The sequence below is a fragment of the Lissotriton vulgaris genome, chromosome 4_1, assembly GCF_964263255.1.
Source record: "Lissotriton vulgaris chromosome 4_1, aLisVul1.2, whole genome shotgun sequence".
Classification (NCBI taxonomy): domain Eukaryota; kingdom Metazoa; phylum Chordata; class Amphibia; order Caudata; family Salamandridae; genus Lissotriton; species Lissotriton vulgaris.
Genome location: NC_141691.1, coordinates 2,117,010,893 through 2,117,037,901, shown reverse-complemented (window position 1 = coordinate 2,117,037,901; position 27,009 = coordinate 2,117,010,893). Strand labels below are relative to the sequence as shown.

Below are 27,009 nucleotides of genomic sequence, written 5' to 3'. Positions count from 1 at the left end.
TAGATTGCTCAGAATGGGTAGCTTCATTAGTTATCACTAAGAAAACTCACGGGGAAGACATTAGATTATGCATTGACCTTAGAGACGTTAACAACAGCATTTTAATTGAAACGCACCCATTGCCTTGCAATAACGAGTTTCTAGGCACGATGGGGGAGTCAACCTGCTTCAGAATCCTAGACCTTACCATGGTATACCATCAAGTAGAATTATACCCAGATTCCAGGGACAGGTCGGATTTACCACACCCATGGGTACATTCATGTTCTGCAGGATGCCATTCGGGTATTTGGGTTAGCCTCAGTGGCTCAGTATTTTAAAAAATTATGCAACATATTTTACAGGGCATAGCAAAACATGTTTCCAAGATTACGTTTTAATATATTGTGCCACCAGTGAGGAGCATGATGTACGGCTAATGCAGGTTCTCTCCAGGTTCAAAGAGATGGACCTAACTTTAAAGGAAGATAAACGCCAGATAGGTGTAGGAGCTATTGAATACCTTGGGCACACCATCTCTAAGGATTGTTTCAAACCTAAACTGAGTCTACTTAACGAAGTAGAGAAAGCCCATGCCCCCACATCCAAACAAGAACTTGTCTTTCTTAGGTCTTGCAAAATATATGGCGAAATATGTAAAAAGTTTTGCAGACTGAACAAGTAACCTCAAATAACTCACATAACACCATGCGCCATACAGATGGCAAAAAGAACACTGATCCTCGTTTGAAAAGTTAAAATGTGCTATTCTCTCTGATCCTTACTTATGTAATTTTGATCCCTGCAGGAAAACTATTCTTACCACAGACACCAGCAACAAATGACTGTGGGCCACATTATCTCAAATCATCAATAGTAAAGAACCCATAGTGACCTTTGCCTCGCGCACCCGTAGTAACTCTGAGAGAAACTACTCAGTGGTGGAAAAAGATGCCCTAGCTTGTCTTTGGGCCATCAAACACTTTACATTTTATTTATGGGGGATCAAATTCACAGTTTGCACAGATGACAAACCACTTCATGTTCAGTCCTAAAGCAACCCTTGACTGCAAACCATGGGTTCCCAGATGGGTGCTGGGATTGGAACGTTTTTGCTTCAAATTAGAATATGTCTCTGGTAATCTCAACACAGCAGCAGAGTTCCTATCGAGGACACATTTAGGTATAGAGGAGCAATATGAGACACCTGAATACCCCATCTTGGAAATCCATTCTTCAGCGATAAGCCCAATAGAATGGGCAGAAAGCTTTGTTCAGAATGGGACCCTAGTTCAACTCAAAGCCTACACGTTACAAGGTCGACCAAAAATACGTAGTGAAGTCAACGAGGAAATGAGTACATTTTGGAAAGTTTGCCATGAAATCAACCGCACCAGGACTGATGAGAGTGCCAGCTTGGCCCCACCGCACTGACGCCAGGAGGGCGTCACACGCCTCCCTGCAGCAGCAGCGGCGATACGAACTGGAATAGGTGGTACTGACGGGTTCACCGTCAGTCCACCCCCTGCAGCCCTGCTGCTGTAGAGTGACCTGGAGAGGAGGCAGCGGCCTCTCTCTCCCTGAGATGGAAAGTGTCTGACCCCCTCTGGACCGTCAGGGCTCGGCCTGCACCCCTTCCAGTCCACCCCCCTGCAGCCCTGCTGCTGTAGCCTATTCTGAAGAGGTGACAGCGGCCTCTCCCTCTCTTTGATGGAAAGCGCCTCTCACCCCGGCTGGACTGTCAGTGCCCAACCTGAACACTGTGCAGTCTGCCCCCACTGCAGCTCTGGTGCTGTTGTCATATGGATACTTCGTTACATATATTGCGTTAAGTTAGCATGAGTGTATTACATGTTTAAACAGCCGTTTTTCCTTCGGCTTCAGTTTTGCACACGACACCTACTTGTTGTTGTCGCTTTCACCCTAGAAGCGGTGAGATGATTTATTTGAGAATAATATGTTATTTCTATGCTATCAGCTTTGCCTGGTACACTTGGTACAACTGTCTGCACATTGAGAGCTGCACACTCTAAGAATAACCTAACACAAGGTTGCTGGGAGGCCTGATCCTCGCACCACATTAGACATAACACAAATAATGTTGATGCCAACATTTTGGGCTCTACGCGGGTTTAAGATAGAGTTACACGGAATGAACGTAGACACTTGGTGCTGCGCATTAAGAGAGCTGGTAGCTGTTGATGTGATCTACTCCTACTGACATTTAGAGGTATGGGTTCGCCCTGCTAAAGCCCGAATGAGACCTTCTTAGATATAAAATAATATGCTAAATAGGGTGCGCGAAATATAGGTGATATAGATTTCTATAGATTTTGCATTGTAACATGCTATCACCGTTTGCTTACTATCGATTAGTGACTATGCTGCTAACTCTGATTTTTATAATCTGCATTTTGGTATTATACAAGATACTGCGTTTGAGAACCTTGCATTGAATAATAAATATTTCAAACTTGCACGTGTGTTCTTTGACTCTCAGTTTTGGTTTGAAATGATTATATAACGAAAGAGTGTTCATGTGTTCCACGATTGCTGAGGTATATTAAAGTTCATGTTCTGGTTTGTCTAAGACATGGATCATTCCATAATGAGCCATGAGACACTGTAGCTAGCTAGGTAAGGGGATTTCTGACACTGAGATGAGTTTTGGATCATCCTAACTCACTGAGGTTCTAGATCTCTATGCACAGTTCTGTGGGAGAACGGAAACCCTGCTACATGGCGCCCGTACGTTGTTGGCCTTATATCATGACACTCGAGTAGTATATCATTCAAACCTTGACACCTTCATTCCCGTTTCCGGTAAACGGTGGTGTCGGAAAAACCTACCTATTTTTTTAATAGGTCTTTTCAAGCTTGAATTCTTCTAAAAACGGTTTCTTTGAATTACTACCCAGTTGTGCTACAAAGTGTTCTTTGTCTTTTTTTCTCTTCCTGTGCTACCATGGCCGTGGACATACCGCAGCATAGCCGCGTCCCGGTTCGCGACCACTTGCGGGCATATAATGTCCCTGTGGAAGGCTTGGCTGTGGTTCTAGTGGTGAGTGCGGAACATGCGTACCCATACGAATTGTTTTATTCCTGGGTGACATTTACGGAAGTGGACGCTAATTCGGGTGTCTTCCATTCATACACTGCCTCGGCTGTACCGGGGGCTTATGCTCCGTACAGGGCACTGGAAGTACCTATCGATGCTTGGCAGCACGGAGTTTGGTTTGGTGGCGCCCTACCCCATTCTTTAACGGCTCCGAGGTTAGGTCCTTTGTCCATTCCGGGCACAAATTGGCCCGCTTTGGGTGGATTTACTCCTCACCCTAATCGCGCTACTTGTAGTGTAGCTGACCTGCGGCGTCTTCATGAAGTCGCGGTTGGAGTGATTAGGGCGCTTGTTCATTACATTGGTCGTAATGTTCATGGCGCAGCCCCCGCAGGTGCGCAGCTTCGAGCAGAACAGGCTGGTTTGAAAATCAGTCCTGTCTTGGTGAATTCCGTTATGGGCAAGAAGCCCCAGGATAAGGATGATTTTCCTTACTGGCTTGCCGAGAAATTCGACCAGCTGGAGGCTGTGTTTCCTAATACGGCTCCGGGTGAAAAACACCGGATTCTTACGCTTAGTTTACCGAAAGATTTAGCCCCTGAACTTGCTGACTGTGAAACATGGGGTAAGACTTTTGCAGCGGTTTACTCGAGGTGCTATGGCACCCCGTCTGTGTCAAACCTTTCTGCGGTCCTTAAACGTGTTCAGGATGATCACGGACCGGAGTCGGCGGTTGAATTAGGTATGCGCCTGAGCGGCTCGTTTGAGACAGTTTGCGGTCTTATCCTTGCGAATGTCAAGGGGGATGCAGTGAACTTTCAGGTGGCCAATGCTCTGGCGTTAATTCCCGATGCCGAGAAACCCCGTCAGCTAGCAAGAATTATTGTGGCGGCTTATAAAATGGTTGGCCGCACTTCTAAGGGTGTAAAGGCTTTTTCTGAAAAAGAGAAGAAGCAGCCCCAGGGACAGTCTTCGGAAACGGGTGGACAACCCAAGTCCAAAAAACAAAATTGGCCTAAAAAGCAGAATCAGGGTAAGCAACAACAACAGCAGACACAGGTTTCTAGTCCGGCGCCTTCACAACCTGCGCAGTCAGATCGAGTTTATGATTTGCGCGATCGCGCGACGATTAAATCGCCTGAAAGATTTCAGGCTTCTGACCAACGCTCTCCTCGTTCCTTTCAGGACTCATCGGCTCCGTCAACCGGTGGTGGAGGGGGCGGCAGGGGCCGGGGTGGCCAGCAAGGACGTGGTCAGCCCCGCACGCGAAGTGAAGGGGATCAGCGGGACGACTCTATGCCCAAGAGACCGCAGTTTGCCAAGAAGAAGGTCGCAGCCTTAACGGCGCATCGATATGCCCTAGATAGTGAGAACGAGGCTTCGGAATCGGACGTGGGCTCTGACCTTGCTGGACAGCGCGGCGGAGATTACCATAGTGAGAGAGGCCCTCCGTCCACTGTTGAAGGTGACAGCGACTGACACTTATGTTGTGATTGAAACGGCTGATACACATGTTGCTCCCCCTGAACGACTTTTTGAAATTGTCCTGTTAATTGAAGGTGACATGCAGCGAACTGTAAAAGGGGTATTTTGGGAAAATCTTTCGTCTACGTATGACATTTTGCTTTCGGAGGCTGACTGGCCCCCACCTTTTGTTCTCGCAGCTCCGCGAGGGGAGGAGGTGATCCTCCCCAGTTTCGCGCACACTGTATCGAGAGTGGAAGCGCTGCATTTTGCAGAAGAGTGGGCTCTGGCGCTTGCGCCGGCTGTGTACCGAAATCAGTGTGGCTGGGATAAATTGTCCCCTAGCCATGAGATTCCTTTACGGTCACAGCCGCAGCCACAACCTCAGTATCCCATACGGCGTGAAGCTAAAGCTTCAGTCTCGGCTATCCTTGAACAATTGGAATATCAAGGTGTAATTGAAACGTGTGTGTCACCTATGAATAATCCCCTTTTTACTGTTAACAAGCCGGACGGCTCATATCGTCTGGTTTTGGATTACCGGCATTTGAACTCGCATTGCCGTAACTGTGAAGTACAGAATACTCACGGCTCTGCCCTAGTGAATAGTCTTGAGCGTAAACGGTTTAAAACCACGCTTGACATTTCCAATGGTTTTTATGCACACAGATTAGATGGTCTTAGTTCCCAATGGACCAGTTTTACGTGCGGCGGCGTACAAAAAATGTTTAAACGACTCCCAATGGGATATAAGAATAGTCCTGGAGTGTTTTCCGCCCGCATAGTCTCTCTTTTGGAGAGCTTCGATCCAGTTGCTTGTTAGTATGTGGATGACATATATCTCACAGATGACGAACTTTGGGAGCATCTGTGTCGAGTAAACAGCATAATTTGTAACTTTGCAGACATGGGTTACAAGTTTAACTTTGCAAAATCACACATTGCGGAGTACACAGTGTTGTTTCTGGGTTATGAACTTAACCACGAGGGAAAGGGGTTGGCTCCTCACTTCCTGGAGAAGTGCGCGCAGTTGCGCTCTCCGACAACGCTGAAAAAATTACAGTCTTTACTGGGTTTTTTGAATTTCGGTAGAACATACATTCCGGAATATGCCCAGCGTATCAAGCCTTTGTATGCACTGATACAACCATCTTTTTCCAAATCATGCTGGCTGCCTGAGCATTCAGCCATTCTGCAGTCTTTGCAGGCTGATTTGCTCGCTTCTGACTACTTACAGACTCGTGATAACCAGACCAACCTGGTGATAAGAATTATCCCTGGGACGGTGGGTTTCACGTACCTGACTTTTAATGAAGGGGATACTGTACCTATTGCTTACAAGTCACACTTGTACACTTCGGCTGAACTGCGTTTTTCCACTGTGGAGAAAGTTTTAACGGCTGTGCAGATGGCAATTCTTAAAGAACGTGCCCTGTCGCAGGGAAAGCGCATGTTGGTTGTTACCCCGTGTCCTGCCTTGGAGGCGGTCACGAAAGCCAGTGTACCGAATTCTAAAGCTTTGCACCCTCGGTGGATTCAGTGGGCTACATCCTTGACATCCCAGGATGTCACGTTTATTTTTGACGCCGCTTTACGGTCGCAGGAGTATTTACAGTATGAGTTTGTTCATCCTGCTCCTTTAGCGATGCGGCCGTTGGAGGATTTCCATTGTATCATTTACACTGATGGTTCGGCGCAGGTTGCGCATGGCTCTAAACATGCCTACGTTTCCGCTTGCGCCATTGTGGTCGGTGCCATGGTGAACGATGAGTTCAAGTCCAGTGTCGTGCACACGCAAACACTAGGGGACTGCACCGCACAATTGGCAGAGCTTCGTGCTCTTATGCTCGCATTGGAGTACGCTGATCCAGGTGTGACGACTTTAATCGTAAGTGATTCTTACTACTGTGTCCAGTCTTACAATGAGAACTTGTTCTTTTGGATTCAGAATGATTTTCGTGATTCCAAAGGTAGCACAATAAAACATAAAATGATCTGGGTCCGAGTGGCGGAACTTAAAGAACAGCTGCCGCTCATGTTTGTGATTCATACTCTCGGCCATCAGCGCGTGGGGGTCCACGCTGTTGGTAATTCGCTTGCTGATGAGGCAGCGAAGTCTGCGGTATCAAAATACTTAGTTGCAGCAGTCACGAGGTCCAAAAGCAAAATAGATGACGACATCTTGGCGGCTGTTGCTGCCACGGAGAAGGGAGGTAAATATCCTGCGGGGTTCCCTTCGAAGTACACATACCACTTAAGTCCCGATAAGGTTCCTTATGTGAAAATTCCTGAAGTTGGCGAACGTCTAGTTCCCAACTCGGATCGCAGAGCTTCTCTGATTACAGCGGCTCATGAAGGTGTGGCGTCTGCGCATGCGGGCGTCTCAGCCACTGTAACTCAGCTACAACAAAGGTTCTGGTGGCGGGGACTGTACAAACAGAAGCGCGAATATGTCCTTATGTGTGACATTTGTCAGCAGATTAAGCCTTCTACTGCTGCGCGTCCGCCTCAGACACAGTTGTACATCTCTAATAAACCGCTTGGTTGCGTTTATTTGGATCACTGCGGTCCTTTTTCCTCTGATACTGCGTATAAATACATCTTAGTAGCAGTCGATTCATGCACACGCTTTGTGTGGGTATGGCCGCATCGAAGCGCTGATTCGCGGACTGTCATTAAGGATTTGCGTGTCTTTGTGGGAATCTTTGCCTGTGGTACTTTCCATTCGGACCAGGGTCCGGCTTTCGCCTCTAAGGCGTATAAGGATGCTATGGTTTCGTTGGGAGTCCAAGTCAAGTTTTCAAGTCCCTACAGGCCTGAGGGCAATAGTGTAGTAGAACGAATGAACCGCGACTTAAAGCAATCTTTGACAGCCCGAGTTATAGGCACTGGTAGAAACTGGCTGACCCACCTCTATGGCGTGCAGCGTGCGCTTAATAATCTCCCTAGAAGGTCTCTGGGTGGGCGGACCCCATACGAAATGCTCTTTGGTATCAAGATGTACGTCCCTGATCTCGATGGTGCAGACTGCCAGGCCCAGGCCGCGGCCTTTGACGTAGATGAACATTGCAATGTTTTACAGGATCTACAAAAGACCAGAGACAGTCTTGCTAAGGAACACTTGCCCTCCACGTCGGATGATGCGTTGCAGATCCCGGTAGTTGGCTGGCTACCCCAAGTTGGAGAACTGGTTCGAGAGAAGATCGATAACAAGAAAGAATTTGGTCCCTCATATCGAGCACCGGTTCGAGTTCTTGGAGTGAAGGGCACAAGAACAGTCATTTTACCAGCACTTCCAGGTCGTAAAGAAAACAGATTTATTTCTATTGACAATGTCAAGACACACAGGGTGGCCGATTCTTCATAGCATGACACCGGCTGTATCCTGTCCTTCCATGGTGAGGCACTCTGTGCTGGCTATTACATCTGGTGCAGATCAGGAGGTGTCCCTCGAGATGCCTGCTATATCCAGTCCTTTATTAAATACAATTCCTGTTACTAACATTGATGAGCTGACCTATGCAGATCCTGCTGAATTATCTATGTCCGATTTACAAGCTCGTTTGGCTAACCAGTCCAGATTCTCTTTTGACTCTGATTCGGAACTTTCAAAGAAACCATCGACTATTGCAAAATATGCCACGTTGTTTAAAAAACATTTTCTAATTCCACCTTGGACATACGTTTGGCTGATACTATTTTCATTTTATCTTTTTATGTCAATTGGTTTTGTATTTTATTTTTTCCGCCTGATCGATGGCCATTATGTGAAAGAAAGAACAGAAATTCGGTACCTTAATGGAACATTGGCCCCTCTTTCCTCCTCACATTCAGCACACAGACTAAAAAGAGACTTAAATACAGTAGAGATTACTGCTTGGCCTGTCCTTGATGGGATTGTGTGGGATGCGGTTAGGTTTCAGATACATGGCCCCACAGAAGTTATTAATGTTCCTAATGTGCTTAGAGTAAACATGGGAGATGTGATTAAGCAAGATATTCGTTCTGATGATTGGGATCTTCAGGCCGTAGAAGCATTGTTCTCTGATCTGAAATATTATGCGGCCTTTGATGCTGAGGATTTGTACTTAGATTCTGTCAATTATGGTGATTTGTTTTGTTATCAACATTATGGAAATCATTTCTTACACAAAACAAGTTCCAGGAGGGTTCCTGTGAATTACACACAGTGGGAACATTGTCCTGCTCCTTTACAGGGGAGCTCAAGTACATTTCTGGGAAAATACTCTTATTTTACAGATTTTAATCAATCAAATCCTGAGTCGTTTTATTTTAAAGTGAAACAGAAATTCATGTCCAAAGTTAGACTTACCGATACAAAATTGCTGTATTCGAAGTCCTTTCTAGACAGGTTAGCTATAGATGGCTATGAGTTATGGAAGGAGGCTATTGACCTTAAATCGGTCTGGGGTACCAAAGATTGGCAGGTACAAGGCACTGAGGCTTTGCATCGTGCATGTCTCATCCCGAATCACATGTTGTTTTTAAATTCTACTATTTCCCAAACAACATGCTTTGGATTGGCTACATCTAAAAAATTTACACGTTGGATAATATTGTTTCTTCTGTTGTTGATATTGTACATGATGAAGTGTCCACGTTATACCATGGTCAAAATCAGTTACGTTCTGTAATGCAGTTTGCATGGACCCTACAGACACTTAAGGCTGGTCGAGTTCCCTGGAACTCGTTGAACGTTTCGTCCCTTTTCGCCCCTTTTAATCTGACTGAAAAGCAACGCATGCTTTCTATGCGTGATGCGTCATTTTCTATGTTACATATTGAAAAGCTAGAATCCTTACCTTTCTCTGTTGCTGAAACCACTACTGCCACGTGGCTTATTCATGGATTAATTACATTACCATTTCCCTTATACAAATTTACTAATTGTATGCGGTATATTGCTATAGGACGATATGAACCACTAGGCAATGCATTCCTACATGAGGCATGGTCATTACCATACACATACAGATGTCTGAAGGATGGAAAAGAAGTGAATCTTAATGGTGAGGAATGCACACAGTCACCTGACCATTCATTAATATGCAGACACATTCAGTTACACGGTTCTTGTAATCAGGACCGGCCAAATTTAGCATGTGTTTTAAAAGGCACGCCAGTTCCAGCAGTAGTTCCCACATTTACATTATTGACTAATGGTAGTTATTTGCTTTTAAACAACGAGTTATGTTGTGGGTTATTAATTGGTGTGGCTTATGTGGTAACTGTATCAGAGCGTGTGGTGTGTTGCAAGAATGTTCTATACCCACCCACGCATGGGTCTTCAGATGTCTCCATCTGGCCACGGATTCCAACCTTGGAAGCAAAGTTCAATGGTTTAAGCAGAATAAGGGCCCTTTTGTCTCAAAAACAAGTGACCCTGAGTTCGGCCCGGGAAAATTATGTCCTTCACATAGCTAACACACGCACAGAGGTGCAGGCACTTTTAAATACTGACTTGCCGTTTCATTTCTGTGAGCTGGTGCACCAGATCTTTAATGCATCTTCCACGACTGGGCTCGCACATTTTTTTAAATTGGTTAGCAGTGGCCTCGTGATTATATTTGAAAAAGTTTTTGGTATCATTCCCACGTTTTTCCATTCTATCTTTTCGAGTTTGTTTGGTGGACTACCTGTTTTACTGGCTGTGGCTGCGGGCATTTTGTTGTTGTTTTTCTTCATAAAACATGGATGCCCATCCTGCGCAAGAAGCCGTTCAACGCCTCCTGACACTGTGCCGTAATCGGATGCTCAATTACTATGGAACATTGCCGCTTGCAGCATTAAGCACAGCTTATAGATTGTCATTTCGGTTCACCGACTTCACGTGTGTCCAACCTGTGTTTCACTGCCTGAGCTGCGAGTTCGATTGGGCCATTGATTTGTGTCTATGCTTGAGGACTGCTCCTGACGTCGATTTTGATCAGCTAATGCGTCCCGTAGTGGCTCACGAGCTGATTTGTTCTGGCGAAAGAGTTATGGCCTTGGCAGCAATAAATGGAGTACTGGGCCAATGGGAGATCTCTGCAGCGGCGCATGCCTTTCTGACACACAGCGATCTGGTGAACCCACCGAGTTGTCCTCTGACGTTACAGGAGGATCCGATGCTGGAGGAGCACGTATGTTCTTTTCCATTGCTGAATTGGATTGCTGAACTATTTTCGGATGATGGCAGTGATTTCATACTGGAGGCTGTTGCAACTTTCTTTGCATATACTGTCCAATCGTGAGATGCCTGGGAGGATTGCTTTGTTATGAAATATGACTTTCCCCTTGCTGAATTGGAGGGATGGACTGTGTTCAGATGATGGAGAGTTCAATCATGTGATGTCGCTGAGAATAACGTCAATGTGGCACATGACTTTGGATATCGGATAAGTGCCTTGTTTTTTCTCTGACAGACATTTGAGTTAATGCGACCTGGTCCTACATTTCATATTTTTGAGACCTGGCGGATAACTTTTGGTTCGAAAGTTTTATTTTTATTTTTAGATTTGAGGCCACTGTAGGCATTCATACATATTCATTCATACATATTTTTTTAGCTTATTTTAGCTCAAGATTATTGACTTTGCTTTCATTTTATGTATCTGGTTTAGTATTGCCTTTTCCCTTATGTTTGACGGTGCTCGGATCAATGGGGGGGTGTCATATGGATACTTCGTTACATATATTGCGTTAAGTTAGCATGAGTGTATTACATGTTTAAACAGCCGTTTTTCCTTCGGCTTCAGTTTTGCACACGACACCTACTTGTTGTTGTCGCTTTCACCCTAGAAGCGGTGAGGTGATTTATTTGAGAATAATATGTTATTTCTATGCTATCAGCTTTGCCTGGTACACTTGGTACAACTGTCTGCACACTGAGAGCTGCACACTCTAAGAATAACCTAACACAAGGTTGCTGGGAGGCCTGATCCTCGCACCACATTAGACATAACACAAATAATGTTGATGCCAACATTTTGGGCTCTACGCGGGTTTAAGATAGAGTTACACGGAATGAACGTAGACACTTGGTGCTGCGCATGAAGAGAGCTGGTAGCTGTTGATGTGATCTACTCCTACTGACATTTAGAGGTATGGGTTCGCCCTGCTAAAGCCCGAATGAGACCTTCTTAGATATAAAATAATATGCTAAATAGGGTGCGCGAAATATAGGTGATATAGATTTCTATAGATTTTGCATTGTAACATGCTATCACCGTTTGCTTACTATGGATTAGTGACTATGCTGCTAACTCTGATTTTTATAATCTGCATTTTGGTATTATACAAGATACTGCGTTTGAGAACCTTGCATTGAATAATAAATATTTCAAACTTGCACGTGTGTTCTTTGACTCTCAGTTTTGGTTTGAAATGATTATATAACGAAAGAGTGTTCATGTGTTCCACGATTCCTGAGGTATTCTAAAGTTCATGTTCTGGTTTGTCTAAGACATGGATCATTCCATAATGAGCCATGAGACACTGTAGCTAGCTAGGTAAGGGGATTTCTGACACTGAGATGAGTTTTGAATCATCCTAACTCACTGAGGTTCTAGATCTCTATGCACAGTTCTGTGGGAGAACGGAAACCCTGCTACACTGTAGAGTGACCTGGAGAGGGGGCAGCGGCCCCCCTCCCTGAGATGGAGGCTCCTGACCCCGCTGGACTGTCAGTACATGTAGGTTTTAACATAGTAATACACAAAAAGACATAAACTGGTACACAGTCCTGTATCCTACTCAGCAGATAGAGAACAAAACATGGGAAAGAACAAACAACAGGGTGCTCAGGCAAAGCTTGGTTTGTTTCACAAAGAATATCCAGTGTTACAAAAACAAATCATTACAAACACCTTTACATCAAAATGAACTAAAGTTTCTGTGCGTATAAGGTGTATTAAGGTGGCAATTGCGTTTCGATCCGTTTAAAGGAATGAGCAAATCATCATCAGGACATTAATTCCATGCCTGTGAATTAGAGCCTCATTAGCCACAGAACTCAAGTCAAGGTAGCTGCGTGGTGAGACGGGGCCGCTGTGATGGCCGCTCCGATAGAGGGTGATTCCCCCTTGTAGCGTACTGCGGTCGGCACAATCGCAGTTTCAATGATTATCCGGTGCTCAAGAGCAGAGTTCCTTACCGGGTGATTCCTGGCCAGAGCCATCACAGCAGCCGCGTCTCACCGTGCAGCTACCTCAACTTAAGTTATGCTGCTAATGAGGCTCTAATTCACAGTTAAAACCTACAAGTTAATATTAGACCTCTGTCCGGCTGGACAACTCCACAAAATATAGCTATGATTGAGTCTATATTACTTCTTTGGTTTCCATCTTACTTTCTGGGGACCACTGTTGTTGAAAATAATTGACTCCCAAGGTCCCTGGCCGACTTGTTTGGGTTCCCTTGTTGTACGAAATATATTTGGCCCAAGTCTGACAGCACACAGGCCCTCCGTGTGGCAGGCATGCAGAGAGACAATTCTAACACTTCCCCTATAGAAAATGTTACTCTAGGTTTCACGCTCTCAGAGTAGTGAGTGATAATAGTGGGTGCAGGAAATAGGGAACTGGGTGCTGAGTTCAATGATTGATTAATTTGTTGGATTCATGTTCATAGTAAGCCTAATAATGGCATCCAACCTCATATGTTCCGTGGTCATAGCTCGTGTACTAATGCATAGAATACTGCAATACATGTTTTTAAACATACATTGTGTCATTGTTAGCACAGATGCTCGAGTGTGACATTCTAAGTGTGAACGGTGTGCTTCGTGCTCACCACTGCGTCCCTGGGAGAGGGTCTGGTTGGTTACCAGCGAGCGCATCCCCTCTCGTGAGGCGGGGTAGAGCGTGGGTCTGCAGTAAACCAGAGCCCCCCTCTCATGCATAGCAGCCTTGAACGCCCAATGCAGTAAAGGCAGAAATGTGTTAGGGGGATGAAACACTCTGGACACTTATTTTTTGAGGTGGATGTCTTAGTGTGTGCTTGACTTGGGGGCGGTATGACCTTTTGCAAACAGACCAGTTCTGTACAAGGACTAGGATATTATATGGCTTGCTTTTTCTTGATATTTGTGCTGTAACATACCCCATGTAATTACCTTTTTCAAGCAAAAATCTTAGTAGATGTGTGCTGTAAAACCCACCATTTCAAACTTTTCATGTAGGGGACAAACTCTCTCACCCAACACCCAACTCTTCCAGTTCAGGTTAGTTTGTGTTTTATACACAGGTCTAAAACTTCCACTCACCACTTTTAAAATTCACCAGCCGCCACTGAGATCAGTCAGACCCAATGTGTGCTGGAGAACATGTTTTCACCACTTTTAAAATTCACCAGCTGCCACTGGGATCAGGCAGATCCAATGTGTGCTGGAGAACATGTTTTCACCACTTTTAAAATTCACCAGCCGCCACTGAGATCAGTCAGACCCAACGTGTTCCGGAGAACATGGCTTCACCACTTTTAAAATTCACCAGCCGCCACTGAGATCAATCAGATCCAATGTCTGCTGGAGAACATGTTTTACAAAAGTGCATCCAGTTCTCACTTTGTATGATACGGACACTTGGGGCAAGTCCGCTGTTGGTGGTCACGGCTTCCCAAGGGAGCCGGCTGAGCCCACCCTAATGTTTATTACTCACTAGTGTCTCTAAATCAGAGATAACAACCAGCTTAAATAAAAACACAATGATTCTATAGTAAGTGACAGAATCTCACAGGCTGCTGCTGCAGGCGGTCCCGTTCGCCCAGTGGATTCCATCCTCGCTCTTCCGGAGACCGACCCATGGGTGGTGCTCCCTGGAAATGTCCAGCAAGAAATTCTGCATAAAGGAAAAAGGAATCAGCGCTGTATTTTTTTTTACAGTTCTCAACAATTTTAAATGGAAGGAATTAAACAATCAATATTTATCTCGAGCAAATGTCTTTGTTCATATAGTGGGAATAGAGTGAAAACATGTCTGATTAAACACATTTTATAACAATACTTGATTCACAGTTTTGTCGTCAGTGGGGTGGGTATGAATTATTTTTATCTTTTTGTGTTTCTTAGTTGGTCTAACGGCTAGGGCGGTCGGCCTCAAATCTGGAGAACCGGCTTCAAGTCTCAGCAATGACGCTCAATATCTTGTGATTCGGGGCAAATCACTTGTCTCCCCGTGCCTGACAAAAAATGAATGTGTCCTCATGTAGCCCAACTGGGGCTTTGTAAAGCGCTCTGATATCCGACACCTTCGGGTGAAGCTTGCGCTATATAAAACTCTGTTAAAAAATAAAATATTAATAATTTTAAAAAAGGAAAAAAAGTTGAGATCTACTTGATGAAATGGACAACCAGAAAGATAGGGAATAGTGCAGGGTGCAAAAAGCATTCGTAGCATCGCCATCACATCAAACGATTAATGGATTAAAAATCAAAAGTAATTGTGCTCCGCAGCACTTCTGTTCAGCCATATAGTGTCTCTTACGCTGCCTTGCTGCTAAGAAGGTATTGTGTAGCCGGTTGAAAATGAACAGTGAATGCTGTACTCAAAGTTGCTTGGGTGCAGCAGAAAGCATGGTACACCTCTCATTGTCCTGCGTCAGCCGTAGACGTGAACGAGACCAAATGCGCAGGGCGAACCTGTGAGCCTCTTTTTATGCTATTGCACTGTCCACAGCAAATACAGTGAACTCGGAACTTGCCCGTGTTAACGCCCGAGTGGATTCACAGCTCATGAACACAGCTCTGATTGCGTCTGCGCGGTTATCATTGTTTCTGAGCTGTGCTGTGCCGTCGCTTCTTCCCGGAGCGGGACCTTATAACCCTGGTGCAATCACTGGTCCTCTCCAGACTCGACTACTGCAATTCTCTTCTTACTGGCCTCCCCAAATCCCACTTGTCCCCACTTAAGTCTGTTTTCCACTCAGCAACTCGTTTCATTTATGGGGCCAAAAGAAGCGATCACATCACACCGATGTTATCTACCCTCCGCTGGCTTCCCTTTGAGGCTAGAGCTATCTACAAGATCGCTTGTATCACCCACAAAGCCCTGCACTCCTCTTCTCCTCTCTACCTGGCGAATAAACTGAAACTCTCTGGAGGTTCTAGACCTTCACGCAATGCGGAGAATCTACTGCTTGAACCTCCCACTTTCAAGAAGGAAAGAACGATGGCCCAATCCTTTTCGGGCAACGCAGTGAGAATCTGGAACTCATTCCCGCCTCAGCTCCGGACCACCGCCTCCTCCCAGGCCTTTAAAAGGGACCTCAAAGCTCTCCTCCTCCAGAGACACCTCCAAAAGTAACTCTCTTTTATCTGAAGGAAGATCTCCCACTACTGATAATTTCTACTTCTCATGTCCATGGAAGTGCCTTCCCAGTGTGTTCTTGCGGTTAGAGTGTTTGCCTTTTATTGCAGTATTATCCATGTACTTGTGTTTGGTACCCTCTTGCAACTTGCACTCACCACTTTGCCCCTGTAACACACGGTTTGCTTCCTCTCACATGTTTTTTACCTTTGATACTTGCACAAGTGCCACTTTTGCCTACGTAATCGTTTGTTCTTGTGCTTGAGTGTCTAACATGTATTGCAGTATTATACCGCAAATTATACTCTATTTTCTCTTGTAGCCTGCACACTTGTCACTTTTTCCTCCTGTGCACTTTTTACTACCTCATGTATTTTTGGTAGCCCACATTTTTACTACCTCATGTATTTTGTTTGCTCACAAGTGTCACAATTACCTTGTCTACCTCATGTATTTTTGGTTTCTCACAATTTTTACTACCTCATGTATTCTTGTTTGCTCACAATTATCACTTTACCGTATGTAACGTAACGTATGCCTCTGCAATCTGTTGCTCGTGTAATGTTCTCAGTTTGTATCTTTTCTGTTCCTATTGTGAAGCGCTCTGACACCTTCGGGTAAAGGCCGCGCTATATAAAATTGCATAAATAAATAAAATAAATAAATAAATAAGGTCGTGCACTAACTCAGAGGAATTACCAGCTAACTCACATCAAACTAGGCCCGCAGCGGAGTCCTCCGCCAATGAACACCTTCGCAATGAGGCTCCTGTTTTCAGTGGCGCTCTTGGAGTAAAGAGAAAGGCAGACGTTTCACTCCGAATGTTTCTGTATTGTTGCATGAGCTGCAACAGCGCTGCTTTGAAAGAGGGATACGTGATTGCCTCTCTGTTTCTGAGCTGTGTTGCTGTATTGCCCCCCCACCCCTTAAGATGACACGCACTGAAATGGTGCAAGAAGGCTGCGCATTTAATGCTTTCTGAGAGGCCCAGCAGCCCGAGCCAGATAGCGAGCCTCTGAACAGTTTCAGCGAGTGAACCCCCCTGCCCTGACCTCTTGTGTTTCCTTTAGAGTGGCGCAGAGGTGAAATCCTTGCCTGAAGGCAGGGATTTCACCTAAGCACTTGATGGGTTGTGAGCATGGGGTGTGAAGATGTGCACAGCAGGGGGAAGGCATGGCCAGTTAAGGTGATGCTTTTCTTTTGTAAAAGAATTTCTGCTGGCATCTTAGCGCAGGGTGTGCTGTCTGTGCACTTGTATAGATGTGTATTCCATACAAGTGCACAGACAGCAAACCCTGGGTTATGACGCCAGCAGGAATTAATTTACAAAGGAAAAGCTTCACCTGCACGGGACATCCCTTTCCCCCTGCTGTCTGTGCATTTGACCCACATTGATCTTCACAGTGAGACCTTCGGGAGGGGCTGGATGCCAGGACACAGTGCTGCTGATCAGCCAGACTCCACAGTATAGTATCAGAAGAGCAGGCAGCAGTTTTTTGTGTAAGTTCCAGTAACTTTAATGCATTTTTCAGCACAGCATTACCTACTGCCTGCATATCCAGGTTACTGTGAATGTTGTGCTTGACTTACATACATAGAAACATCAAAGAGGACAGTCCCCTCCAAATATGCAAATGTAGTGTAAGTTTGTAGTGTTAATTTTTTTTTTTGGTGTGCTAGTGGGTAATTTTAGAGTTCAGGGTGGGTGTGGGTTTTAGAGTGCCAGTGAGTAATTTTATAGTTCAGGGTGGGTTACGGATTGGGGTGCCAGGGGGCAATTTTAGGGTTCCGAGCAGGTATGGGTTTTGGAGTTCCACGGGGCAATTTTAGGGTTCAGGGTAGGTATGGGTTTTGGGGTGCCAGGGGACATTTTAGGGTTCAGCGTGGGTATGTGTTTTGGTGTGCCAGGGGTAATTTTAGGGTTCAGGGGAGGTGTGGGTTTTGGGGTGTCAGGGGGCAATTTTAGGGTTCAGGGTGGGTATGGGTTATGGATTGCCAGGGGGGAATGTATGGTTCAGGGTGGGTATGGGTTATGGGGTGCCGGGGAGAATTTATGGTTCAGCATGGGTATGAGTTTTGGGGTGCCAGGGGTAATTTTAGGGTTTAGGGCAAGTGTGGGCTTTGGGATGTCATGGGGCTATTTTAGGGTTCAGGGTGGGTATGGGGTGCCAGGGGACATTTTAGGGTTCAGCGTGGGTATGTGTTTTGGTGTGCCAGGGGTAATTTTAGGGTTCAGGGCAGGTGTGGGTTTTGCGGTGTCAGGGGGCAATTTTAGGGTTCAGGGTGGGTATGGGTTATGGGGTGCCGGGGGGGAATTTGTGGTTCAGAATGGGTACGGGGTTTGGGGTGCCAGGGGTAATTTTAAGGTACAGGGTGGGTGTGGGTTTTGGGGTGCCATGGGATTAATTTTAGGGTTCAGCGTGGGTATGTGTTTTATAGTGCCAGGGGTAATTTTAGGGTTTAGGGCAGGTGTGGGTTTTGGGATGTCAGGGGGCTACTTTAGGGTTCAGGGTGGGTATGGGTTATGGGGTGCCAGATGGGAATTTATGGTTCAGCATGGGTATGGGTTTTGGGGTGCCTGGGGTAATTTTAAGGTTCAGGGTGGGTTTGGGTTTTGGGGGGCAAGGGGGGAATTTATGGTTCAGCATGGGTTTGGTTTCTGGGGTGCCAGGGGTAATTTAAGGTTCAGGGCAGGTATGGGTTTTGGGGCTCCAGGGGGGTATTTTAGGGTCCAGGGTGGTATTGGGTTTTGGGGTGCCAGGGGGTAATTTTAGGGTGTGGGGTGGGTATGGGTTTTGGGGGGCCGGGGAGGGATAATTTTAGGGATAGGATGGGTATGGGTTTTGGGGTGCCAGGGGTAATTATAGATTTCAGGGCGGGTATGGGTTTTAGGGTGTGAGGGGGTTAATTTTAGGGTTCAGCGTGGGTATGTGTTTTGGTGTGCCAGGGCTAATTTTAAGATTCAGGATGAGTATGGGTTTTGGGGGGCAATGCATCAAACTAACAAAAATGTCTGCTTTAATTGTTGTCCAGTTTCAAATGCAGAATTAAGCAGATTTTTTTCTCAGCTTGGCCTGAGCATTAATAAATCCTGATTATCTGCTATTTTAGCTCCGCCCCATTGATTTACATTAGCCACGCCCCTTCATCTGCCATGTTAGCCCCCCCGAAATTAAGACCTAGTTGCGCCCCTGCCTGCAGTCCACCCACAAGCTAGCTAAGAGACATTGTACATAAATCCCACAGGTGCACATCTGTGCGCCCACGTCATTGCACACTTTGATAATAGGACCTATAGTCCAACAGCATATATTTTCGGGCAGATAGCATTGTATGTTTTACTCAGTTTTTATTTAAATCAGCCAGAATTGAATCTGTCTACGTGTACCATGCGTGTAATTTCAACTACTCACCTGCAAACATACGTCTATGCAAAGGTGTAATTGTACAACTTTTCATAATTCACTTACAAAGTTCTATGCCTGCAAAGCCAAGCGAAATATAACAGCTTTCCAGGCATACCACTGATACAGTCATGTGGCCTCTGCCAATTCACAGCAGCAGCTGATGTATTGCCTATAATTCATTATACTCAAATCCAGTGTTCGTACCCCTTGTCCAATTTTGAATACACTTTATAAAGGTCCCTTTACTGGTGCAATCATTTCTGGGTCTGCTGCTCCCAAAACCCCACTTGGGTCAATATTTCCAATCTTATGTGCACTCAGCAACTCCAATCAGTAATAATTTAAATGCCTTTGTATCATAATATTGCTGTATCCAAACACGTGTTCAGTTGAGATTCAAAGTGTTAAAAATTCTTATCATTCAAGATTGAAACATCCATTAGATGCATACTTTAACCATCATATATCTTTTTTTAGAAGAACAGCTTACTGGTTCCGTTTCCTTTAGAAAGGTCATATGCCCTGATCCCGGAGGAAGGAGATGGTACGTGGCCATATACATGAAAATCTGCCTTTCTTCAATGCCAGTTGAGGATGTGGGTGAAGCTAGTGGAGGAAGTGGGTGGAGCCGGTAACAGTGGGTGTGGCCTCGGACAAACATTTCAGCACCTGGACTTCATATTTTACAAATTAAGCACTGACGTTATTGGGATTTCACAGCTTGGGTTTGCCGGGTCAAGGAGCCATATGCGCTCATATGAGGAACTTCAAACCACATATGCCTTGACCCATGCACAATTTTATAAAAACCTCCAACTAAGTCTTGCACTTCAGCCACATCTCTGTCAAATTGACTCACTCCCGGAGTTCAGTCCACGAGAGACTAAGCTGCTGATGGGTGATTTGGGCAAAGGGGGAGTCCCAAAAATGTATTGAACCTTGATGATTAATACACGAGGCACCCTAGACCACATCAGGGGCCAATGGGAAGTGTGGCTGGAACCTCTGAAGATCACCAATAGTGCAACGCACTGATGGCACCAAGGATGGTCACAACCTCTTTCAAGGTACGTCTGGTCCAGACATGCTACTTATATAGGAGCTCTCTCTCTCCAGCTCGGCTCCATCAGGAAGGACTGCTTCTGGAGCCCTCATGCCCTGGGTGTGGTGATGCTCCTGCTGGTTTTTACCATGTGGTTTGGCTGTGTCCTCTAATTCAAAGGTTCTGGTCTGCTGCAGTGGGAGAGTTAATTGAGGTGCTGGGATGGGAGGTCTCCCTCTCCCTCCTCATGCTTTACTGGGGGTCCTTGAGGGCTTGGAGGGTACAAGGGCTGACCGATCAATCCTGGGGATAGACCTTATGGTTTCTAAATGAGTTATCGCTGCCTGTTGGAGATCCCCCTTCACCGCTTACTCTCTCACAGTGGCGCTGGGGGGTGGATTGGTGTGCACTGCAAGACAAAGTACTCTAAGAAGCTAGGGGCAGCCACTTTGAACACGGCTGAGTATGGGCGAAGTTCTGGGCTGATAACTCCATGGGACAGCTTAAGGGTGGGGGTGTCCTTGTCACTGCTGCACTGCAAAATGTTGCATCGATTGAATGTCAATGCCTTGCAATCGCATTAAGTAATTTTCTCGGATAAACCAAATGTGGGTCACAATGTTCTTTACTCTCATGTCATGAAACTCAATCAAATTAGTTTCCCACAAAAAAACCTGACATGCGGGATCACCAGCAGAAGGAAAACAAAATTATTCATAAGCGAGTGTGCTCCCCAATTGCAGGTAAGGTGGGAGGATGGGTGAGCAAGGTGTGCATGGGTGAGGCAACAAATAATACATAGGGGGTCAAAAAAGCTTACACCACATTAAATACAAGGTAAAAAGTCCTAAATATATTGTTTGCTTGTTTCATGTCCTTACCAGATCCTCCTGGGTGGCGAGGAGCGCGAGGGACCCGTTGTGTGAGGAGCAGTACTTCTGGCTCTCGTCCCAATCCCCTTCCTTTCTATATATCGCCGAGAAGTAGTAACATCTGTTTCTACTGTAGAGCCAGTCCATGGGGCAGGTCTCTGAACAAGGGGGCACTATGGCATCTTGTGACAAACAGTGGCCTAAAAACAGAAAATGTGGAATAAACAGGATTGACAGTGCAAATCAATACGCGCAGTGCGCACGCAAACAGCAATATGCAGCACTCGTTTGTAGTGTGTGGCTGCTACATGAAGCCATCAGCAAGAACAGTTAGATATGTTCCAGTTATTCACTGCAGTGAAGTCACAGGGCTGCCAAGCTGTACAGTGCTCACTCTCCATGCCTCCTCCTCCCTCCCAGGGCTGGAGACAGGGGGGGGATGGAGGAATGCCAGGCAGTGATCCGCTGCCTGCCGTGGGCTGACACTTACCTTGTGGAAGTTGTTAATGGTCAGTTAATCCCGGACTTCCCTGCCTCCTGCATCCTAGGTGTCCCCATAAACCTGAGAAGAGCCATGAATTGACCCGGAGGAAGCAGAGGATTGGTGGATCAAGTGTTGGTAAGACATAAGATCTCTGTCCTGATCGAAAAGTCTGTTCTGTGACCGAGTCAATGCCAATAACTCTGTCCGCAGTATGTGTGGCGATGGACAGGGTTTGAGAACCCATATGGACGTGGGATTGTGGGATACCAGATGTTTATAAATATGTGGGAAGGGCTGGGGGAGGGAATACCTGAGAGACACCAGAGGGGAGAGGACATCTGAAATCCTGGAAAGGACGGGGAAAGGGGTTGAGGCATCCTGCTGAAGGTAGGTGAGGATGGAAGGGCATCTGAAACTGTATTATCGAAAGTGCTCAGGGTGAACTACAAGTGAACGAGCTTGCTTCTTCACTCACTTTGGCACTCCGGTATAATAGAAGAGGCCGCCATCACTTGTGTAGTCCTCTCTGTGATACAGATTGCACTGGTGCACATGCAGTGCTGATTCAAACTCAAATGGGAAGTTACTCATTTGCACTGAGAACTGACTCTGTTGCAGGGAGTCAGTGCATGCCCCTCAGACACCCTCTGGAAGTGGTGAAAGGAGTACCATGGACTCTACAAACATCCCTTTGCAGATGGATGCAGTCGGTCACTGCGCCGCTCTGCAGGAGATCCGGGCCCCTCTTTCAAATGCAGGCCAGCCGCCACCTGCACAGTGAAAGGGGGTCCAATGACTTCAGTCAGTGCACCTTTTATTCATATACCTCCCCCAGGGAAGGTCTGAATTCATGGCTGCAGTGGGGGAGGGAGCATTAACTCTAATCTAGCGCACTGAGTCTGTCTCCTCTCAGAGCCCCCAGATGTGCCTTGATGCTCCAGGGCAGGGCGCCCTGTCAGTAATACAGCCAGGTATCGATTATATATTTAATGAACAGCCAAGGGTTAAAGTATATTATGAAATGGGACATCTACCCTTCTGTCTTTTTTAACTGGCTGCGGAGCAAATATAGGCTACAATTTTTTTTTTAAAAAAATACCAAAATTGATCCTGAGGGAAACCTCAAAAACAGGTGGATTTGGGATTGGGTTTTTCTAATGTTAGAACCTTTCTCTGGGCACAAACCCTAGAGACAAACCAGGCAGTTCCTGAGGGTTGTGTGGTTCATACTGGACCTTGTTTTGATGGGGTTTACTTTATGTCGTGAGCATTCCAGAGTTCCTATTGTGTGTGGTATGTGGACTTCTGGAATGACCGAGTTTGGGTGGACAGTTGGAAAGACAGTGTTTTGGTCGGATAATGTTTCTTGAGGCTGCCATTATTTTTTTGAATAAAACTTCTCTCTTGAGGACTCCAGTGCCGGCATCTTTATTCTTCGCTGTAACACTGGTGATGACCAGAATGCCCATGCGTGTGTTGCTTCATAATTGTAATGAGAACCTGCAGGAATTCTGCCCCAATGGATTGGAAGGTTACTTTAACAAAGTGTTAGCTTTGTGCTGGGACAAGGAGCAGCAACCTGCTTTTGATTTGATCAACTCATCTTTGCTGCATGCCCCAGGTTTGAGCTCCTACATTCCTGGAAAAAAACTCTGTCACTGTTGACTAAGGGTACTGGGAGATTGGTGTGATTAAGTTTGGAACATAATTTTCAAGTAGAACATCTACCTGGCGGTAGGGACAAGAAAGCTGACTATTTGTCTCGCCTTCCTAGTAATGCTGAATCTTTGTGTTCCCATGAGGACGATGAATGTCTTCTGGTGAGTGTGCCCTGGATGTCAATTAGGCATGTAAGTTAGAATGAGTGGAGAGAAGAGTTGTCCAAAGATTGTGAACTTACCAATGTGTTGAGAGGTTGGCTACATGAAACTTTGCTGTCCATTCACTTTGAAATGTAAAGTAAAATTCAGAGTGAGCTCTCTTTGGGAAAGGGTTTGTTACTTTGCAACAACAAGCTAATTCCTCCCTGCAAGATCGGAATAGATTGGTAGATTAATCTCAGGAAGGGCATCTGGGAAGGATGGCTAGCTAGAGGAGTTTGTAAAAAAAGTTTTGTGGCCCGCTATGGATAGAGATGTTGAGTAAATGATTAAAAGACGAAGTACAGTGTATAGAGCTAATATTTAGAGTTTGTAATGAGAATACCACCCATGGGAGATGCAGTATGTCCCAGTGATGTTTAGTAGAGGTTGAGCATTGATTTTCTTGGTCCTTTTCAGATGAAGCCACCATAGCAAATGTATCTAATGGCCTTGGTAAAATTATGTGGTCGAGGCATATGAGCTGCAGATCTCGCACTTAGCATTAGATCGCCTCCCTTGGACGATAGTGAGCATGGGCATCGACTCCATCCTTAGATTATTTTTTTCTGCCATTGGGTTCGGATGCAACTTTTGCACTCTGGTTCGAATTCTCGATTTCAAACTACTTCAACGCGAAAAACTTTCATAAACTCTTTGAATTGACCTTGAACTTCATCAGCTTTGACGCAACTTTCATCAGCTCGATTCCGGTTGTTGACGCGGGCTGTTGGGCCTATCCACGCCGTGAGGCTTACGGCTCATGGAAAGGACGACATTCAAGAAATGCCCCCAGTGTGGAGCAAAATTCCCACAGGTGATAGGCACAAGGTCTGCAACCTGTGCCTATCACCTGAACACGACAAGTCCAGCTGTCCAGCCAGCACATCCTTTCGATGGAAGAAGACCATTCGAGATCGAAAGGCTCGGCGACACATCTTGCAGAGATCAGCTTCAGAACCAGTGGACATCTTCGACGAAGGCCCAGATGTCCAAGAAGAATATTCAGAATATCTCCAAATCGTATCAGAGGAAGAAGACTCGGACAACCCCATCACTCTTGGTCAATGAGTGAGTAGTACTGCTCCTACGCCAACCCTACCACCAAAACCAAAGGCAACGGTCAAGACTTCGCCTGCTGGCCCCAGTCGCGACCAAAAACACACTTCAGAAGCCCCGCCTCCGTGCCCCGCTCCTAGGAGAAAAGAAAAGCCTTCTGTTAGCTCGTGACCGAGCAAACCTCATATACCAATCCCACCTGCACCTTTGGCACCAAAACCAAAAGAACTCTCTGCTCTGAAATCGGTTCCACCTTCAAAGACAAAATCGGCCCTGAAAACCTCAAGGCCCATGGATAATCCGGCTTCAAACGTTTCCAAGCCTAAAGATCCAATTTCAACTCTGAAACCAAGAGCCTCTGAACCAAAAGTAAGCCTTAAGACTCTACCACGCCTTCTAAGGCAAAAGACAATAAAAGTCAACTCCGCTCTGAAACGAAAATAATCGGCGCCGAAAGCAGTTCCTGAGGAAGAGGAACTTTTTCAGCCGGATCCTCTTGATCCTAAACAGAAAAAGATTTATATTGATCCAGAAACAAGACTTGTCACCACTGTGCCACATAGGAAGAGGAAGCTAGACACAACACATGCTCCTCCAGTGCCTGCTCTTCCAGTGCCTGTGAGGAAGAAGGACTCTGCCACATCACCTATGCATCCTTCTTCTCCTATACTTCCTTCTAACCCACTTCCTCTCCCTAAATCTATTACACCACCTCAAACTGAGACCTCTCTACCTCATACACCCCCAGATGAAGAGGATGATGAGGACCTAGGGGTGGCGGGTGACCCAAATGACCCTTTCACGTATCCAACTGACCCACATGATTGGGAGTACCCTATCCCAACAGATATACCAGACGTCCCAAGCCCACACACATACCCCTCAAAACCATCTACCCCAGACGATAATATTGGTTTTGGACAGTTGATTAATAGAGCTGCCATCTATCATGGAGTCACAATGCACTTGGATGCAGCAGAGAGGATTTTCTGTTGGATACATTTGAACAGTCCCAAAAGACAGTGCAAATATTGCCAATGATTAAGGGAGTCATTAAACATGTCCCAGAAGTGTTTAAAGATCCCGGACATGCCAGGACTCTTAACCTGTGACATTATCAAAGCCCCCCCTCTTCCACAGAACAGATTAATGTTAAATTGACAGTCTTGTATTTTCAGAATTGGAACATTTACAATACCAACTATTCATAACAAACTCATTTTGCTGTTCATTTAGCGTGTAGGCCAGGCTTGCTTGAGGTGCATGTGTTGATTGCTGTGTGAGATGTCAGGATGCAATAACATAAAAGTCACAGCCATGCACCCAGACACTGGTCAGATGCACTGCTGAGTGAAGCACAGGATTGTAGTTTACATCTTGTAAGTTTAATCCTTACTCACACAGGCCTCTCTTCTCGGACAGGAATCTTACTTACACATAATTGTCCTCGCCCCTTTTAGAGAGCCCGCCCTATCTTTCATCCCCCTTGAAGCACTGCCCAGAAGACCACTGGCCCCAGATGGCTTTCCATAATTGCTTTAAGTCTGCCTTTCCCTATGAACAGACCTATCCCCAGCAAACAGGTGTTTAGGATCCTCCTCTAACACGAAGCCCTCATTGGACTGGGCTTTGGTGGGTGTTGACTATAAACGTAGCTACAGAGCTATCCCTCGCACACAGGTGTTTAGGATCCTCATCTAACACGAAGCCCTCACTGGACTGGGCGTTGGTGGGTGTGGACTATAAAGGTATGTACAGACCTATCCCTCGCACACAGGTGTTTAGGATCCTCATCTAACACGAAGCCCTCACTGGACTGGGCGTTGCTGGGTGTGGACTATAAAGGTATGTACAGACCTATCCCCTGCACACAGGTGTTTAGGATCCTCATCTAACACAAAGCCCTCATTGGACTGGGCTTTGGTGGGTGTGGACTATAAACGTAGCTACAGAGCTATCCCTCGCACACAGGTGTTTAGGATCCTCATCCAACATGAAGCCCTCACTGGACTGGGCGTTGGTGGTTGTGGACTATAAACCTATTCAGAGAACTCCCTTCTGCAGTGACGTCAGCAGTGAAGGTGCATTCACTCTGAAGTAATGAGAGCCATGTGAAGGAAGGGTCATTTTTATCACATTAAATGAATATTGGTCAGTAATGGAGGTAAATAAAGATCCGACCTTCCAAGGCTGCGACAGGGAGACTTGTGCATGATCTTCACCTGGAGACAGCCCCCCCTGGCTGCATCACAGGGTGGTACACACAAACGGCTGGTACTGAGGCTAGAGGGGGAGTCAGTGGGGTGGGTGCCCCCTACAGACAGCGCTCACACAGGGGCTCTAATGAGAGACTCTACCCTCTTGGCTACTGAAGGAGGGGGAAACGATGAGAACCTTCTTTACCCCAAGCACACCGCACCTGGCACAAGGTACACATAGGAGCTAGAGCCAGATCAGACACCTGAGGAGGGGAGGGAGG

The 27,009-nt window shown here is 46.0% G+C and overlaps 1 protein-coding gene across 1 annotated transcript in view; it reads right to left on the bottom strand.

Moving 5' to 3' along the window:
- The window catches only part of LOC147725155 (C-type lectin domain family 2 member L-like), a 115,531-nt gene that overhangs the window by 17,919 nt on the left and 70,603 nt on the right, over positions 1-27,009 (bottom strand). Inside the window, exons 3-4 of the mRNA XM_086967122.1 lie at positions 21,138-21,328; positions 14,237-14,340 (exon numbers count right to left, since the gene is read on the bottom strand). Of these exons, the coding sequence (XP_086823248.1) occupies positions 14,237-14,340; positions 21,138-21,328 (295 nt within the window). The remainder of the gene's footprint in view (positions 1-14,236; positions 14,341-21,137; positions 21,329-27,009) is intronic.